Raw genomic sequence first — 18,762 nt, 5'->3', positions numbered from 1 at the left:
CCAGCTGCAGCGACATTACGCTGAACACATTTCCCCCCCAAGTTTCTCTGAAGATGGAACGAGGGCAATGCCTGCTGCAGCCAACGAGCACTGCTCGAGCGCTGCGGTGTGCAAAACAGTCTGATTTTCCCTGAAACAGCCACTAGGAAAAATGGACCGGAAAGCGAGGAGTCAAACTCTGTGTCACAGCACTTCGTATGCTGCAGCTCTGGTGGGCTGAGGTCTCCTTTTGCAAAGGAGCCAGATGGAAGCGCATCGAGGATGAGGATGCAGCTCTGGCGTGTGCGAGCGGCGCTTTGCCCACTGCTGGCCAGGGCACAGGGGTGCAGAGATGAGAGCATCGCAAATCACAGCTCAAGGGACAATTCCAAATCTTCCCAGCAAACAGAGCCAACATCTGATCCTCGTGTATTTATTCTGGACTGGTGATACTTGCAAGAACATTGCATTTGTTGAAGATTATTCACACAGTGGTGAATGTTGCACAACCCCTTGGGATGTTCCAGTCCAGAATTTCCTAAAGAAACGTGCATTTCTTTGCTTTCTGGAAGTGGTGGAAGAAAATCGTTACCTGATGTCCAGTCACCTGGGGTCGTAAAGGTGCACCCAGCTGTGCATTCTGTTTGGCCATAACCTTCGTATACCTGACAAAGAAAGAGGTACTGTTAACACAGGAGAGGTGATTTCACTGTTACAGAATGAAACTCCACGAATTGCCCTGCGTCGCGCAGCCCTGTGAGCTAATCCTGCCGGCTGTGACGCACGGTGTCCCACACAGGGACACTTCCCTGGCTCTCACGGGACAAGGAATTTCCCCTACGGGATGGTGAATTACCATGGCTCTGTAGAGCTGAAAACAGTGAGAAGACAAGTTCGGTGATTAGCTTTTGAGTCAACAAGTGTGTTACTCTACTAGAACAACTTATTAGCGAGGGAATAAAGGTATTTTTGTGGCACATTTTGAAAATACAGCTTTTAAATTCTTTTCACATCATTTTAGGTTCTTATTAGTTGCCCTGGGCTTCCTAGTCAAGGAGAAATAACGCAGTGGACACCTTAAGTGGGTTAAACTGCCATCTGATTATCTTTCTCCATTTATATATGGAATAAATCTCACATAATGAGGTTCCTAACACATGCACAACCATATTTAATTGTGCATTTAGTGCAATTAAGTGCTGCGAGATGGGTGAGATGAATCCAGGCTTTTTCTTGGCAGCTGCCCACAGCAAAAGCAGTGCTTGCATGCTGATGCCTTCCCAGGCCACGGCTCCAGCCCTACGGCCGCAGGAGCAGAGCTCTGGGAACACCAGGGAGCTGCGTCTGCCCCAAGCCCTGCAGCTAACGTTGGACCAAGCCTGGTAAAGCTGTCCTAAACGCACTTCTGAGGTCCTAAGCCACCTCCTTTCTTAAATGCAGTGCATTTCATAGCCAGCAGCAAATTAACACCTCCAAACAACCACATGAGCCCACCTGACATCCAAGTGCCGCACGGAGGAAGCCCAGGACAGTCGGAGACGCGGGGGCAGCGCCTGTTACGATCATGCGAACACACCCACCCAGACTCGCCTGTTCGATAGCACGAGAAAAGGAAAGAAAGCAGCACAAATTACTACAGCACCTGTGAGTATTGCTTACACAGAGTGGTCCCAGTTCTGCTCTCCCTAGAAGCGATGCAGCCATGCTATGGAAATATGCACAGGCACTGAATCTTTCCTTAGGGATAAAAAGCCATCTAAAAATCTTAAAAGTAGTAACTGTGTTCCTCATATATAGCCATAATGTCCAAGAAACAACATTCCCTCCATTAGAACCATTTGACATACAGGGACAAAAGTCCTGGGCAGCCTTGCCGTGAAGGAAACACATCTGGCATTGAGGAACTGGGGGGTGAAAAACAGACTCTTCCCTCTCCACTTTCCTTTGCTCGTTTGCACCTCATAATTTTTAACGAATTGGCTCCCAAGCCGCCTAAAATACTGCTGTCCTTTTTTTTAAAGCAGGTGACCTTGGAATGTTTGTGGAGGGCATAACATCAATCCCTGCGTTGCATTTTACTTCTTTTGCCCCGGACTTCATTTCCCTTTTCTTGTTCCAAAAGCAAAAAGAAAACCCAGCACAAAAGAAAACACCTCCTGACTGAGGCTGCCAGTCTCGCCAGACCCTGAATCAAGATGCAGCCAGGCTTCCTCCTGTCTGCGCTCCCACCAGCATCGCGTGAACTCTGCTGGCTTTGCACACTGAGGACAACTAATCCACAGATGAAAAGTACCGTCAATTTTGTTAGTTAAAAATAAAGTGGCATGTCTCCAGATAAGATATCCAATTAAAAACATGAAGTAATCGGAGCCTCCTGGAGTAGTACGGCACCTGGACAACCAGTCTTAAAGCCAATTTAACCTTTTCTGAGGTGATGTGTGACACATAGCAGGGCATTCTGATTTCTTTCCCTTGTTGTTAAATCGTGATTTATTAGTTCATTTTTCTCTACACCCTAATTCTTCTTTCCCTAGGGAAAAAAAGAGTTTTGAATATGGCCAACTGCAACCTGACCCTAAATCCAGTTGTGTCTATAGAGCATTGAAGAAAACTCTGGACCAACATCTCTTGGATCGTGCTCCTCTCTTCATGCCCACCTTCCTGAGTCTCAGCCCCAGTAGGAGAAGCCAGGAATGGGTTTGCTGCAATCCTTCCCCGGCCTGTTACTGGGTGTGAGTGTGGCAGAGCCCACAGTGGGTGTACTACAGGCACGTGGACTACACTGACTTTAAGGAAAACCAGTCACTGGTAGAAGAAATAATGTTCTTTGACTTCACACCCACTTCTTAAATTCCTTACCTGTATTTTATTAAAGAAAAGTTTATCCCACAAGCTGTCATTTCTAATGATCCCGTTTCGAACTTCTGCTTTTTTCCGTTTAGCAGCAAATTCCAGAATCCAGCGCTTGAGGGACGTGTCTGCCTGGCTGAAGATCTGCGGGCGGGCGGGGTGGCAGGCAGCGCGGCACCCGAGAGAGAGAAAACATCAACAGCTGTTCTTACAATTACAGCTACGCAGTTCTGCCGGTGCCAGGTAGGGTATGGTTACATCAGCAGTGGGGAAATGAGGCTACGCTATGGTTTTATTGGAGAAAAGGAGCGCTTTGTTTCGCTCCATTCCCTATTGTACATGCTGTTCCTTTGGGGGGAAAAGGAGAGAGGATGATGGGTAGGCTTTGACCAGATTTATATGACTGCTATTGCTATATGATTTCTATGATAGGATTCAGTGAAATCACACAAACCGAGAAAACTAGGAGTGAGCAATGTGATTGCTTGGCAGCTAAAGCAGGTATCAGCACTGGCTGATCAGGTGGGGGCTGCGTTTGCCTAAGTGAATCAGACATCAGCATGAACTACATCTCCACAAATGAGAAACTCCCAGTGCCCATCCCACTAAAGAGGCACCAGAACACCTGATCCAACACTGCCGACCTTGGGGAAAGTTAAGTCAGTAGCTTGTGCTTAAGCTCATCTTTAGAGGATAAGTCTTCTAAAGAGTGAATACTCCCAGCCTGTCAAACAGATTTAACAGAATGACAGACACACCTTTTTCCAAGACCATCTCTTAGTTTTAAAGATTTCCAGATCCAAAAAAACAACTTCACATTTACACTGCCCAAGTCCTCACAGCCTTTTTCCAGTTCCTGACTTTAAGCTGTCATTGCCACCAGAGTGATTCAAGTTTCCAAAGTGGTTGAAGGGCATAAAAAGTCCATAAACACCAAGTTTGACTGGTGTTCAGGAGAAAATCCATTGTCGCTGGAAATATCACTAGTAACCTCAGTGACAACGGGGTAAGGAGGTTAATGCAGAGGGATTTCATAGGAACATCAACAGCCACGTCTGCAATCTGTGTAAATCAAGAGAATCATGAAATCCTGGAATGGTTTGGGTTGGAAGGAACCTCAAAGTCCATCCAGTTCCACCCCTGCCATGGGCAGGGACACCTCCCACTGGATCAGGAGCTCCAAGCCCCATCCAACCTGGCCTGGAATCCCTCCAGGGATGGGGCAGCCACCACTTCTTGGAGGAGCAGTATCAGGTACCCGGGGTAAGGATGTGTTTGCAGTAAGGCAGAAACAGTATGACCTGCTCAGGAAATCACCATGACTAAGGGAATTCTTTTAGATAAACACTAAAGGGACAAACACTAAAGGGATAAACACTAAAGTGACTTTTTTATCACAAAAAGAACAAAATAAAACTCACTTTATCATACATCCTGTTTAACAGCCGTGGCACAACAGGGAAGATAGTTGGACGCAATGCTTTCATATCGTCAGATAAGAGACGAATATCTCCTTGAAAGAATCCGATTCTCCCTCCATGGCAATACACGACAGACTGAGGGGAAGAAAAAAGAAACACATGTAACCTCTTTGCTTTGAATTCCCGTGGCAGAGCATCCCTCCCAAGTGCGGAAGTGTCCTTCCTGATATTCTACTCTCAGTAAGGCAAAAATGGGGCTTTAGAGATAGGTAGAAATGTAACCAAAAATTTTGCAGTGAATAGAAATATACAGGTAGTTCTGGGCACTTTTCAGTACTGGTAATTCAGCATCCACCACATTTGCCACTGTTTCATAAAGAATAAGGAATCAAATCTTTTAGAAGGGATTTCCCTTCATCCCCCACATACAGGGATGGAGAAGTCTGAGTTATGGTCACGTTCTGGATCTGAACTTCTCCTTTAAAGCCCAGACCTACCATCTCACAGCACAACGATCTATTGTTGAAAAAGAAACGCATATTAAGAAACATTGTAAAACATACTGAGCAGCAGCTGATTTTTAGATGTTAATACTTTAGTTTTGTTTAAATATAACAGTATAGACTACGTTAGCAATAGAGAGCCTGATCCTGTAGCCCAGAAATAGAAGCCCGTTTCGTAAAAGGTCCTTTGTTTGTACGGAAACTACGTATCCAGAAGTTTTGTACTTGGAAAGAAAAGAGGCCAGTTTGATCAGATCAGAATGGAGCTGGATGCGTGGGTCTGGGCAGGACAGGCTGCCTGCAAGGAACCCACTGGCAGCTGGAGTGGCAGCTCTGGTGGTCAGTAACCCCACAGAGGAGTAGTCACTGCCTTGGTAAAACTCATAAAATCATGGACTGGTTTGGGCTGGAAGGGACCTCAAAGCCTATCCAGTCCCACCGCTGCCATGGGCAGGGACACCTCCCGCTGGATCGGGGGCTCCAAGCCCCATCCAACCTGGCCTGGAACCCCTCCAGGGAGGAGGGATAAAACTAGTGTTTCATCACTTGTGCTCCTGGAGAGTGTCTGGGGACAGCATTGCTGTCCTGCTTTTAGAGCACAAGCAGGAGTTCTCAGCAAAGCGCCCGTGACGCCGGGAGCTGAGCCCAGCCTTCCTGAGCCCGGAGCAGCGCCCTCGCTCTCCTGCGCTCCCCAAGGCGCAGGCTGCGACTGTCAGCTCCCCTTGGGGCACGAAAAACTCCTTAAGAGATATCTAAATCTTTCTGTGCTACTCCTAAAAAACTGTACTACTAACCAGAGAGCTCTGGCAGCTCTGCCAGACAGAGATTGTCTCTCCATCAGCTGAAACCACAGGAATTTTATGCATGTGATGTTGGTTTAACAAACACCACACTGCCAAGTTTATGGTTTGCACTGTACATGAATTAAAAAAATGAAAATATAACCAGAGTGCTCATTGGGAATTATAAATAACTACTAGAAAAGTTCAGCTTTAAAGAATGTCTCTGTGTAGTTCTCTGTGCAAGTTCCAGGAACTACTAACGCTGGCTGGGGAGCTGACACAGTGTTTGCTGTTCAGAATGCTTTTGAAAATGATTTTTTTAGGCCTTCTGAATTTGTATCAGAGCTTTATTTCAGCAGGGAGGATAAACCCGAGCATCCCAAAGGAGGCCTGCCCCTTTCAATACGGCAGCATCTGTGAAATGAGGTTATTGCAAATGTTTCTAATTTTGTTTCCCCTGTTGAGTGACTTTTTAAAATTATCTTCTTGTTTGCCAGCAAAGCAGCGTGCCTGAACGGCGGTGGGGGACTGACCAACCCGCCTCACAAGCGAAGAAAGGCTGGGCTGTAACTGTCCAAATCTTTCATGGACTTTAAGCTTCCAATTTGCAAGTTTCATAACGGAGCAGAACATATTATTTCATAGAATCACAGAATGGTTTGGGTTGGAAGAAACCTCAAAGCCCATCCAGTTCCACCGCCTGCCATGGGCAGGGACACCTCCCACCGGATCAGGGTGCTCCAAGCCCCATCCAAGCTGGAATCGCTCTGGACTCAAGGCTGTGTGGCACTTCTGGAGTACAAGCATTTTTAGTGCTACAAGATATCGCTGGTTATTTAGTATTTTATTCATTTTATTTTTTGTGGCGTGGAAAAAGATGATTTCCACTGCCCCCAGGACCTTACCTGTACCATTCTCTCAAACATGTGTGCTAAAGGCAAATAGGAAATGTGTACATCCTCACAAGTAGGAGACCACTGACTCTGGAAGAAAACACAAGGAGCCCCACGAGGCCTCGTCAGTTCAGGCAGGTTTCTTACCTGTATAACTCTTTCAAACATGTGAGCCAGAGGCAGGAAGGAGATGAGCACATCGTCCTGTCTCGGAAAGATCACTTTCTGCAGGTGAAGGGCATGGGAGACAGAAAGGAAAGAAACACTGACAGGAAGACAACAAGAAAGTCATAAAACAATAAAAAGAAAAATGGCACCAGAGGAGAAAAAGGGTAGAGATTATCAAGAGAGGAAGGGAGCAGCGTACAAAGTGAAGCGTTAAGCCACAGCGTCAATGAAGCTCGGTTAGCAGGAGGAGTAAAGAGCACGGAGATGTACACAGAGGGCAACGGAGAGGTCTCTCCAGGGCAGAAGGCACACCGTACCCACACAGCTCACGCTGCAAACAGAGGCTCACCCCGACAAAGAACCCAATTTTGATTCATTGCTTTCTACCATGAGATGCTAAGACTGCGGTTTGCACACTTGGCCGTGGGCAGACCACCAGGATCTTGGGGCAAACCCGCAGGAGCCTCCTGCAGATCAGCGGCGCTCTGCAGGTGTGGCTTTTTTCCATACTGCACAAAGCCCAGAGATTCCCAGTGTTACTAGGTCAAAGCCATAGATTTTTTTCTTTTCCTTAGGTTAATCATTGATTTGAATCAGAACATGTTGGAAAAATTAATGATTTTTTTTCAGCTGCAAAAAATTAATGATTGCTGTTAGTGTTCCTCATCATTTTAAGTGATTAAAAGGTGATTTTAAGGGCATTATCACCGCCCCCACACATGGGTGCAGTGGGGAAAAAGAAGGCTGGACAAAAAATGACCAAAGTCTTCAGTTTGCTGAGGTTTAACTCTGTTTCTGGGATAAACAAAGGCCCTGAGAGCCTTCACCTGATCCACACCTCAAAAGAGAAGAATCCTTTCCATCTGCGTTTCCAAGGGGAAAGCTTGCCATAATATTATGCATTAGAAAAACTGAAAGCTTCATTACCCAATAACTTGCAACGAGGCCAGTGGTTACCGGAAAATGGGTAAGAATCCCTTAGCTCACAGCATCAGCCATTTATACCCACTGCACATCCCCCCGCTGTGACAGAACTGAGCCCATGGCCTTGGACACAGCATTGGATGGAGGCTCGGGAGTTTATTCCTCAGGGAATGTTTTACTGGAGTTAAAGCTAGGCATGGCAGTTTTGGGTATGGCCTCCCAACTATTGCCTACTGAAGTCCAACACAATGGACCACAAAGTGTTTTAAGCATCTCCTTTCTTCTTATTTTCTGTGTCAGTCTGAATGAAGCCATCAGGCCCTGCCGATCTATTTATACGTGATTTCAAATTGGCCTTGTTTGCTGCGAGCACGGTAACGTCAGACTGTTATCATCATTAGCTATGCTGCTTTTTTTCTTTGATGCTACTTTAAGTGCCCCGACAACAGATGATTGGGCTTTAAATTGGACCAAAATGATGACATTGAACTGTATTTCACAGCTGGCACACTTGCCCAATTAAATGTAAAAATGAAACCAGCTTCTTGGCATTTGAGAACAACTTTATAATAAAGCTCTAGGTTCGCTTCAAAAAATATTCCTTTATAAAAATGACTGAACTCAGCAAAACTGGCACAGAAGAATGTAAATGGCAAATTTCCAGTACTTCTCAGCTTTAGGTATTTCTATTTTATCAAATGATACTGCTTTCAAGTATTTTGCATTTCATTTGTTTTCATTACTGTGGTTTAGACTTTGCCCTAAACGTGTGGACCTGCTGCAGGCGTTCACGCTCTTGCCAGCAATGCTCTGGAGACCGAAGCTACTGGATTTACAACCACTTAAAGCAGACTTATGTCTCAATCTGATACCTTCGAGATCAATCAAAGAGTCCCCTTGCCATCAGTGAACACTAAATCCAGTCCTGGCCGATTCCACAGCTCCCTCTATATTAGCTCTCTTCCAACATAAATGTTCCTGCCCTTCGAAGCTCGCTCCCATCTACACCTCAGCCTTCCCTTGTGCATAACGCTACCCCTGAAGCCAACGAAAGCTCTGCGCTGTGAAGCCCGAGGGCTCGACACAGCAAGCTGCGACACTGGCATTTCATCCTGCAAACGGCTGGAGTCACATCCCTGCAAGTACCTGAACACAGGAGTTGAGTGGGATTTCTCGCATCACGTGTCCAAATTTTTTTACAACAGCAGTGTGGAAATCTCAGAGCGACTGAGGATTAAGAAAGAGGGCTGCAGTACTTTCAGCAGCAGCGATAAGCCCAGCAAGGGGTATAAGGTAAGAAATTGTGCACCCCGTGTTTACATCACTACTTTATAGGACTGCCTGTTTACTACAAAAAAAATCTTTAACTTAGGTACAACCTGTATAAAACCTGATAATTCTGCTTTCTATACCATTTCTAAACACAAATTTACACATTGTCTGAAACATGCAGGTACTTTAAGCACTTTAAGCCCAAAAGATCCAGGGAGCCAGAGCTGGAAAGGGGATTTCATGCCCTCCAACGCTGTAAGCTCAGATTCGCTCCCACTTCCGTGGATTTGGCCCTCTGAGTCAGAGTAATTCCACCTCTTCTCCGCAGGAGCACACTCCCAGCCCATACAGGGACACAGCTTAACCCACACACTCTACACACGGCAACATTTTCTAGATCAGGGTATTCACCTCTGTCACTTTCAAAAAGCCTGAAAAATCAGCCACCACGTTCCCATGGGTCAGCATTGCACCTTTGGGGTTTCCTGGAAAGAAACAGAGAGCGATTTTAAAAGATGAATCAGGAGATAATTACCAAAAGTTTAACAAAAAAAAAAAGAAAAATCAAACCAGGAACTGCTTAAAATGGGAATTTCTCTTTTTGAGTTCTAAAACCTACGCAATTTTTGCAGTCATTTCTGTACAATAATATGCATCAAAAGCACTCACTGCAATACTCAAAATTTAATAAAACAACACTGTAACCATTTCTACTTAAGACTCTGATTAACACTTTCCACCGGAACTAGCCCAGCTGCGGTTTATGAGAGCACTTGGATGAAGCCACTCAAGGAACAAGGTCCAACTGTTCCCAGCCTCCCTGGGTAGGATTTATTTCATACACACTGTGACCAAGAACGATCCTGAAGACCAACAAACTCCGGTTAAGAGGCTGTTAAGCTCTTACTTAACCAGCATGCTGGATAACCTGAACAACGCAGAAAGCGCAGGTAATACATGGTAAAAATAAGGCTACAAGACAACCCCCTGAGACTGTCATTAAGAGAAATCATCAATAACATCAGCAGCAGAGAAGATGTGTCCTGGAGACAGGGAGCTCAGCCTCAGCATATCACCTCAGCGCCCAGCACTGTGCATTTCACCTGCCTGGGTAGCTCCACGCGCTCAATATTTGCTTTTCCACCCTCTTTTTCCAAGCTGAAAATCCCCCCTTTACACCATAATACAATTTCTGGATTTCATATCTGTTCATACGCCAAAATATGGTGTTTGTGAAACACTGCACGTGCAGGAGGAAACCCCTGAGCACACAAACTGGAGCCGAGGGTCCCATTCCAAATGCCCCACCTGCAGCACCGGCGCATGGTCCTGTCGCAGCACTGTCCCTTGCCACTGCCCTCCAATGGTTTATTTCCAAAAAGAAGGTGTAGCTCAGCTCAAATAAAGACTATGGAGCCAACCTCCCCCTCCAGCGCCTGTTTGAGGTGGTTGTTTTAATCCACTCAGATCAGGGCAGGCTCAGAGCCGCTCCAGAGCTTTGCAGGGCTGTCACACCCAGTGCTGGGTGCCACAGACTCGCAAAGCTGTAAATGAGTCAGAATTGCACCCTGGTTTCCTCTGACAAGGAAGGGGCAATGGTGTTTTGTGAGACAGTTTCAGCACAGGAAAAATATGCTTCATCCTCTTGGTTTCAGGGCAGTCTGGAGCTGGCAGCACCTCGGTGCCCGTGCGGCACAGCCCGGCTCAGGCCCTGCTCCAGGAGCCAGGGTGGCCTGCCAGCCTCTCAAATAATTAAATAAAGGCCCAAACAACATCATAATTATTGCACACATTTATTGCACTAAAGCAGGACTTTCTGAACACAATGTCTTTAACTGAAAACCTGTCTTTGTTGTTCCCAGTGCCCGACTACTTCAATCCCAAATACTTGCAGATGAACACAGTGCAGAGAAGCTATTTTGGTCTCATTTACATTCGTCCTCCTCCACAGCTCAGAGATGAAGCTGGGGCTGACTTCTTTGCCAACCACAACTGCTCCTGCCCCAAGGTGCCTACGACAGAGCTTGTGGGCACCAGCACAGACAGGCAGGTTTTGTTTCAAGGCACTTATCTTCACAGCTGGGTGCACACGTGGATCTGGATCCCCAGAATACTTCATGAACCAATGTCAGCTGTAAATCCATGCCAATCACCCAGAAGATTGCTCCTGTTATTTATGTCTAGACAAATATGCATGCTCAGCCCCTGCAGCTCTACATGGAGCCGCACCTCTGCGGCATTGCACAAGTTTCTCCATGTGGGCAGGTCGCATGTCAGTGAAGATGTGCTCAGTACTAGCTCAGAAACAAAAAATTGCACTCTCTGGCTATACCAGCAGCAATCTTGGGTCTTCATGGCCTCAACTGGAGCCATTGCAGGTTCAGATTAGATATTAAGAAAAATTTCTTCACCAAAAGGGTTCTCAGGCACTGGTAGAGGCTGCCCAGGGAGTTGGTGGAGTCCCTGTCCCTGGAGGGCTTTAAAAGACAGGCAGGTGAGGTGCTCAGGGATGGTTTAGTAGGGGACAGGTATGGTTGGGACTCAATGATCTCAAAGGCCTTTTCCAACTAAGCGAGTCTATGATTCCTGCAATTTAACACAGCTCTTTCCACTTGTTTGGAAGACTCCTCAGATGCTTTGAGACCTCAGACTCATTTACTTACTCCATCTCTGACTTCCATGCAAGTTCAGTACCTCTGCTCAAACCACCGTGGCGTGCCTGGAAGCAGCGTGAATGTCCTGGCTCCTTCCCTCATGTCCTGCCTGCAACAGGAGATGCATCCAGGACAGGCTGTGACGTTAACAGCATCAAAGCAGAGCAGCAGCATTAGAGCCAGAACAGCTTTCCTCAGGAGCAATCCTGAACAAACCACACTGCCGTGGTGGAGCTGCAGTTTTGAGGCTGGGGGATTCCTCTGAATTCTGACCGTCTGTAGTTCTTCTATTCTAAGAGTTACTCCAGCAGAGCAGGTGCCCCGTGCTATGAGCCCTTCTCCAGAACTACAATTCTGAGAGGGAAAAAAAAAAAGCAACACTGCTTTTTTTAAAAAAAGGGAAAAAAAAGAAGTCCAATGCCAGACCTCCAACACTGCTCTCAAGCATGAATTTTGTCGTGAAGACACACCCTGATCACACACTGTTACGGGTGCGCTGCAAACCCAGGTGGCTGATAGCCCAGGTAGGGCCGTTTCTCCTCGTCTCAGTGCCAGGCTGGTTTCACAGATCTCATAAGCAACACAAGAACTTTTTCTACGTTGTTAAATGGGTCTTTCCAAGTAGCAGCTCCAGCCCTTCCTTGGGGTGTGATCCATCGGCATTTTAGGATGAAAGTGCTTTCCTCCCCACTGAAGCCTCCAGCAGCCGGGGATGTGCGCTGGCAGGCTGTGAGAAACTGCTGGGAAGCAATTTTTATCCAACTGTAAGGAAGTGACAGTTTGCTTCTCTAGAGTAGCCAGGGTAAAAAAATATATCCTAGTGGTTTGGGGACATCTGCGCGTGTCTGGTGCAGTTCCGAGTACTGAGCACTCTTGGTACGACAGCAAAAGTTGGTCTTGTCATCCAAGCTCAGCCCTTCTCCCTGGGGAGGCGCCTGGACCTCTGATCCTATCAAAGGAAAGTACACATTAAAATTCAATTCTGCATCTTTTTTATAAGCATCTAAAATTGTTTACAATTCTACAGTTTCCAGGTTACAAACCCTGTGGCTAAAGATTTGTTTCACACCAGACAAAAATGTTTAGAGCCCCTCAGAATTTAAAAAAGCTCTTGAGAACATATCCGTTGGAAGAAAATTCTGTACCTGGTCATTAAAAATATCCTGACGTGGGCTATACAAAAACCCAAGCCTTTTACATTCAAAACACAACATGGGAAATGGACCAGACTGTCGGTGCAACCCCTTGGAAAGCCAGAAAGTGATGTGCAAAGCCCTCCTGCAGCAGACGATGGGCTGGGGGTTCACAAAGCATTGCTCTGGGAGAGTTTAGTTTCTGGATGATTTGCAGAATTTACAGTGTCTGGTTTGGATGGGAGAACACCAATGAGCTCCCTGGTTACAGTTTCTGTAACTTCAGACAGGTTCCTGCGAAAAGCACGAAGTCAGAAACCAACCCACGACTGCACTGGCGAATAAAAAAAAAAAAAAAGAAAAACCCCTTCCCTATTCACAATCACAGATTTAGAAATAAAGATATTAAAAAAAAAAAACATGAGTTGAAAAAAATAATTGCTCTGCACTATAAAACCCACATAAACAAATTGTGCCCTGCTGTATCTGTAGGCACAGCTCCTCTGGGCTTCTACAATTCCCCTTTGTGCCCGGGCAGAGCGGCGCCCACGGCTGCGGTGTCTGTATCCTGCACTTGGTTCTACCTTTGCCTTTTAGGAACCTCCGCTGCTGCGATGGCGCAGAGTCACAGCCTCTCACACCGTGCACGGCCTTGGGTGCACTAAGGGCACAGATCTCAAAACTAAGGGCAATGTGTGAAGGTTAAAAATAAATTTAAAAAAAAAAATATCAAAGCCTTTTCATACATTTTGAGTTTGTTCTTGGAGCTGATAAAGCAGTTGCCTACCTGATCCGCAGTACAGGTCTTCTCCAGGAGCTGGAAGATGAAGATGGCCCCTCTCACTCACTGACGCTGCAGGCTGAGCAGCTGCCCCGTGGAGGGCAGCTTGGTGATAAGCAGCACCTTCTGCTTATCTGAGTGAGCAGAGGCCAAACCAAGGATGCTTTGAGGGAGGACCAAGCATTAGGCAATCCTGAGAGGACAGCTGAGCCTGGAAAAGCTGCTCCAGCAGTGCCTGGAGCATGGTCCTTCCTTGCAGGGAAGTATAAAAGCAGTTCCCCGAGCAACGATGCCTCGTGCATCCGCTCTGTCCACCTACACAGCTTTTGGGTAGATGATACAGAGGTCGAATTCACAAGAGTACGAAATTCCTGCAAGCTGTATGAAAACCAGCGTCTGCAGAGAGGAGAAAGCACCGAGTCTGCTAAGAACAAGCAGAAAAATGCTGCTGCTCCTCTCCAAGGAAAAGGAGGCAGCGGCACACAAGCAGCGGCAGCGAGGGCTCCTCTCCCGCGGCGCCCCAGGCCACGGGCAGGCTGGGGCACACGCTGCAGAGAGGACACCCGTGTGCTCCGGACACAGAGAACGGAATGCTGGGAACCCACATCGCTTTCTTTTTCTAACACATTTGCAGAAGATAAAAACCACTCAAATCACACGCTTCACAACTACAAAGCACAATGGGAAGCGGAAACACAGGCGGATTTCTAGACAACTGAAAAGTCATACTGCCAAAGTATATGTTGGGCAATACAAGTGAAAAACAAACATAACTATTTTAATCTGCAGTGTATGGAAATGTGCATACATATATATCCTTAAGTATTAAAATCGCATAGAAATGTCATTGTCATATCAGTATAACAGCAAGTAAGCACATACTGAGGTGGTATTAATAATTAATTTTATAAACCATTCTAAGATAAGAGATTAAAATCCCTCTTTTACCTGTAGTGCCACTAGTAAAACAGACAATTGATAGATCTTCTGGTCGAGGAGGCTAAAAATACAGAAGGAGAATAAGAAATCCCATCAATCAAATGCAGAAGGGTCAATGGCAGACTGTTGTCTTTGTATTAAAGATCAAACCAAATATACTTCAGCTCTGGCATAAAAAGCTTTCATTCCCCACAGCAACTATAAAAAGATCATCATAAAACTCTTTTTATCAGGTTTCTTCAGTTGATGCAGACTATTCCTCCTTTATGCCTCACTCCAGCCGCATTAAGGGAATGATTTAGTGTAAGAAGACTTTGGTGGAGCATTTCTCTTATAGTTAACATTTCCAAAGATACCACTTATACCCGTAGGTGTGGGGAAACTTGACATAGTTTACTGATATCCAGATAAATTCTGGAACCATATGGTTATCCACAACAGGAGTCAGACTTTCTGGAGCTGCTGCTTTCTCCCATTTCCAGTCGTGCCCTTGTATTCTCAGCACCACTGCTTGTGTGTGCTATTTTGGGGTGTGAACGAATAAATAAGTGACCTGGAAATCAGAAGCTGCTTTTGAAGTTTTGAATGAGTATGAGCAGCCGGTGAAAAACATCAATGCAATTTTCCCAAAATATCCCAGAGAAATACTGCCAAGTAGTGGTTTCAGGCTGTAGAAACCCCTCTGGAAAGCTCAGAGTGCAAACGCGTTTCCCCAGTGCTGCCTGGGTAAGGCAGTAGAATTAGTGTGGCTTAACAATGGCATTTAATTACTGCCCCACTAATGTGTTCAGCCAGGATGAACTATTTCAGTTAAGTGTCCCAGGCGGAAGGTATGGAGCAAATCCTGCACATCTCCAGTGGGTGGTATCGACAGTCCCCAGGCAATGGGAAAAGCAGCATGCCAACACTCACCACAGGCACATGCCGACTCCCACGGCCACAGTCCTGAAAGAGAATAAAGCAACAAGAATTATTTCCACTTTAACCCCTATGGTGTAACCCGCTTGCTAATAATCTGCAAAGGACTAAGGGAGAGTGTGAACTAGAGCAGGAAAAAAATCATGGCTAACACTTCAGTCATCTTTTCTATCCCAAATTTCCTGCATTGACTGCAATGTCATCCTTGGATTTCAAGTAATGCTTGGGTGGCCTAAGCTGGATCCAGGCTGTCTCATAAGAGTGTAAGGCTGTAGGCTTACACGTAGGAGGACAGTGTCTGGAATAGCAAGCCCCCTTCCCAGGGTTAAATAGCAGCCGATACCTTAATTTGAGCAAGGAAGATTTGAAATGCTGGCTGTCTCATCAAGAAGGAATAACACCAAGAGGCAACTCCACTGAGCATCAATATTATCAGCCACAAGCTGCTCTTTAGTGCCCTCCATACACTGAACCTGCCATGCAGTTCACAAGTCCCTCTATATTTCACTGCTTTTCTACGGCAACTACAAAGCATCATAAAAGGAGAGGGAGAGCAAACTTACCTCCACCTCCTGCATGGTCTGGATGCGAACCCCGCAGCGCTTCCCTCTCTCAGTCAGCTCCTTCTCAAACGGGTCCATCAGGATGATGGAGCTCAGACCGGGCGTTTCTCTCCTCTCCACATGGTCAAGGAGTATTCTGGCCTTTTCAGGTTTGTCACAAATGACTGTGGAAATGTCAGCTGGAAGAAAAGCAGGACAGGGAGATGTTTACAGCAAATCTCTTTTAATGCAAGACTGGCTGCTGGCTCATAGCTAACTTCGGATCAGTTGATACTCACTTGAGGTGAGCATCACAAATCCTAGAATATAACATACATTTCTCTTAGAAAATCAATACCATTTTAGGTGACTTAAAAACTACTAAAATTGCTCATCGCGTGGGCTACAAAATCTAGGAGGCAAAATATGAAGCACCACAGGAGCGGGTGGCCCTGGAGTAATTCCTGCCACCAGAGCAGCCCCACCCACTGCTGTGCAGGACGGGGCATGGGGGTAAAGCAGCAGAGGCAGCCTTGACCCAGCATGAGGACACCTGAAGAAAATGAACCATTCTAAGCAATAAAACTCGTTTCTGTGAAGATTACAACAATTTTGTTTTTACCTGTGTTGACAATGTAACGAATGGCTCCAGGACCTAAGGTGTCGTAGAGGGGAACCACCACCATGGAGTAGGTGTAGCAAGCCAGCTCAGAAATGATCCACTGCAGGAGCACAGCAAAGCATGAAGGTGAGAAGGAGGCCATGGAAGCAGATTTAACACATTTGAGGACAAGCTTCAAGTATAAAGTAAACTCACAGGTCAGGAATACTAATACAGCATCAAGTTGAACTTAAAATCTCACCTCTGGACGATTTTGAGCAAAGACCCCAATGAACTGCTTCGTGGATGGCTTGCAGCCCTGTTGAATCAGCCCTGAACCCAGAGCTTCTGCTCTTTCAGTCACCTGTGATTTGGAGAGAAAAAAAAAACCCCACATAAAAAGAGTAATATAAGCAATACTGAACTAAGCAAAGGCAAAGCTTACACAGGGAGGCTCTCAAATAGTGTTTGCTACCTAAAAGCCCAACTCTTTGTTATCAAGAGCTGTTAGTAGATGAGTAGCAGCTGACCTCTGGTTGGCAGTGCCCTATGGCTTTGAGCATAGAATCACAGAATAGTTTGGGTTGGAAGGGACCTTAAAGATCATCTAGTTCCACCCCCCCTGCCACGGCAGCAACACGTCCCACTAGATCAGGCATGGCGTGTTAGTGCTGCTGTCATGAGTGGCCAACAGCATTGAGCTGGGCCCCACAAGCCAACCCGCCTGCACGACACTTTAGCAACGTCCTGGTCTAGGGTGTATGTGTCACCAACAGGTGCCCTGACACCCCCTTCCTCTGCAGGGCAGAGGACTATGCAGGGAATGTCATCTCCAGCTCACCTCCTTGTAGGACAGCCACTGGTAGGGCTGCTTGGGCTTCCTGAACCCCAGGCATGGGCCGTTTTCTGGAAGACACAAGCAGAATTACAGGGATAGCACCTGGAGTTAATGCCACGGTGTGGAGATGCAGCAGAGACCTCAAAGAGTCAATCTGTTGTTATTGGGTCGTCTCTCTCTCCTGGGGCAGAGCCCACAGCAAGCCCCATTAAATTAAACACATGAGCACGGCTACGGGGGACCGGCTGGGATCTCCCAAACAGTCGCTTCAGTCGTCCTCACAGAGCTGCAGAGGGGACAGCAGCAGTTTGCCCCCAAACAACTTCACTAAAGGACAGTTCTCTGAAGATGGAGCAAGCACTACTGCCTGATGAGGGCTTTCAACCCAAATACCACTGCTCCCACTGCTATCGCTTCCTTTTGATTTCAAGACTTCAAAGTGAAAACTGCTATTTTCAGCACAGCCTGCTCTGGAGGAGGGTAAGACGATACGCAGCGCTGCGTGACAGGAGAATATCTGAGAAGTTTAATTAATTTGCTAACTGCACTTACCTGCACAAGATCCATCTGTCCAATCACCTACCAAGTTCTTTATTTACCCCTGTCCTGCAGGATGGAATATTTGCAATTCCACCGAGGCTTTTGGAGGTACTGAAAATAATAATCTGACAACAAAACTGATGTGTGCAACAAGGTGGGATGTTGTAAGCAGTGCACACAGAAACAGTTATGACAGAGCACAGGAGAGCCATCATAGCTTTTCAAAAAGTGGGAAATGATGTCTCACAAGTGTTTGAGAGCTCTTTGATGATACAACCGATCATGGGGTGAGGGCAATGGTCTGATTCACCACAATCAGCTTCTCTAAGAGCTTTTGGCAGAGTCCTTTACCCTGTCCTGTTGTGGAATAAAAGGTAAGCTGGATGAGTTACTGATGAAGAGGCAGCGACAAGCAGAAATAACAATCAGCCCCACATAAGTATTCATAAACATTCTGGAAATGAATAATGTGTGATCAGCTTTGCCGATTCTGCAAAATTCAGGATGTTAAAATGTCAGTGGCAGCAAAACGATCTCATGATACCAAGAGTCTACACAGTAAAATTTAATGGTATTAAGGGAGAAAAAATGCACATAGGAGGGATCCTATGCTCCTTTAGTCTTGGAGTTCCAATGGACCTCTACACCATCCGAGCCTCCTGCACTTCTACGGGCTCCCACGCTCTTTCAGCCTCTCCCCTCTCCAAGCTCCCCTAAGGCTCTAAGCCTCCTGCATCATTTGGGTTTCCACATCATCTGGTCCTCCACCTCATCCCACCTCTGCTCCCAGGCCTCCTCACCACTGTGCTCTCACCAGAGATGCTGAATCCCCTCCTGAAGACCTCATACATTGTCCTGGCGTCATCGTAGTAGTGCGTCAGCAGCTGCGGGCTGTCTCCGATCACTGACCGGCGCGCTCCATCCACGCCCTGTGTGACACAGTGACATGATGTGACACAGCCATCACCACCACCTGATGAGCAGGAGACTGGGAAACCCTGAACCATAACACAGCACACTCCCC

At 46.5% G+C, this 18,762-nt stretch overlaps 1 protein-coding gene across 4 annotated transcripts in view; it reads right to left on the bottom strand.

Annotated features, from left to right (window-relative positions):
- ACSL6 (acyl-CoA synthetase long chain family member 6) overlaps window positions 1-18,762 on the bottom strand; it is a 54,149-nt gene that overhangs the window by 7,851 nt on the left and 27,536 nt on the right. For 2 of the 4 annotated variants that reach the window (XM_054079662.1, XM_054079664.1), the window contains exons 3-15: window positions 18,553-18,667; window positions 17,202-17,266; window positions 16,623-16,724; window positions 16,382-16,481; window positions 15,781-15,959; window positions 15,212-15,244; window positions 14,309-14,360; window positions 9,204-9,277; window positions 6,576-6,653; window positions 4,251-4,385; window positions 2,839-2,973; window positions 1,474-1,569; window positions 572-644 (exon numbers count right to left, since the gene is read on the bottom strand). In XM_054079662.1, the coding sequence (XP_053935637.1) occupies window positions 572-644; window positions 1,474-1,569; window positions 2,839-2,973; window positions 4,251-4,385; window positions 6,576-6,653; window positions 9,204-9,277; window positions 14,309-14,360; window positions 15,212-15,244; window positions 15,781-15,959; window positions 16,382-16,481; window positions 16,623-16,724; window positions 17,202-17,266; window positions 18,553-18,667 (1,237 nt within the window). Of the gene's footprint in view, window positions 1-571; window positions 645-1,473; window positions 1,570-2,838; window positions 2,974-4,250; window positions 4,386-6,440; window positions 6,654-9,203; window positions 9,278-14,308; window positions 14,361-15,211; window positions 15,245-15,780; window positions 15,960-16,381; window positions 16,482-16,622; window positions 16,725-17,201; window positions 17,267-18,552; window positions 18,668-18,762 lie in introns of all 4 variants that reach the window. The other 2 variants (XM_054079660.1, XM_054079663.1) reach the window with 2 other exon arrangements.

The sequence above is a fragment of the Cuculus canorus genome, chromosome 14 (assembly GCF_017976375.1).
Source record: "Cuculus canorus isolate bCucCan1 chromosome 14, bCucCan1.pri, whole genome shotgun sequence".
In the NCBI taxonomy this organism is placed as follows: domain Eukaryota; kingdom Metazoa; phylum Chordata; class Aves; order Cuculiformes; family Cuculidae; genus Cuculus; species Cuculus canorus.
This window is presented reverse-complemented; position numbering and strand designations above follow the sequence as displayed.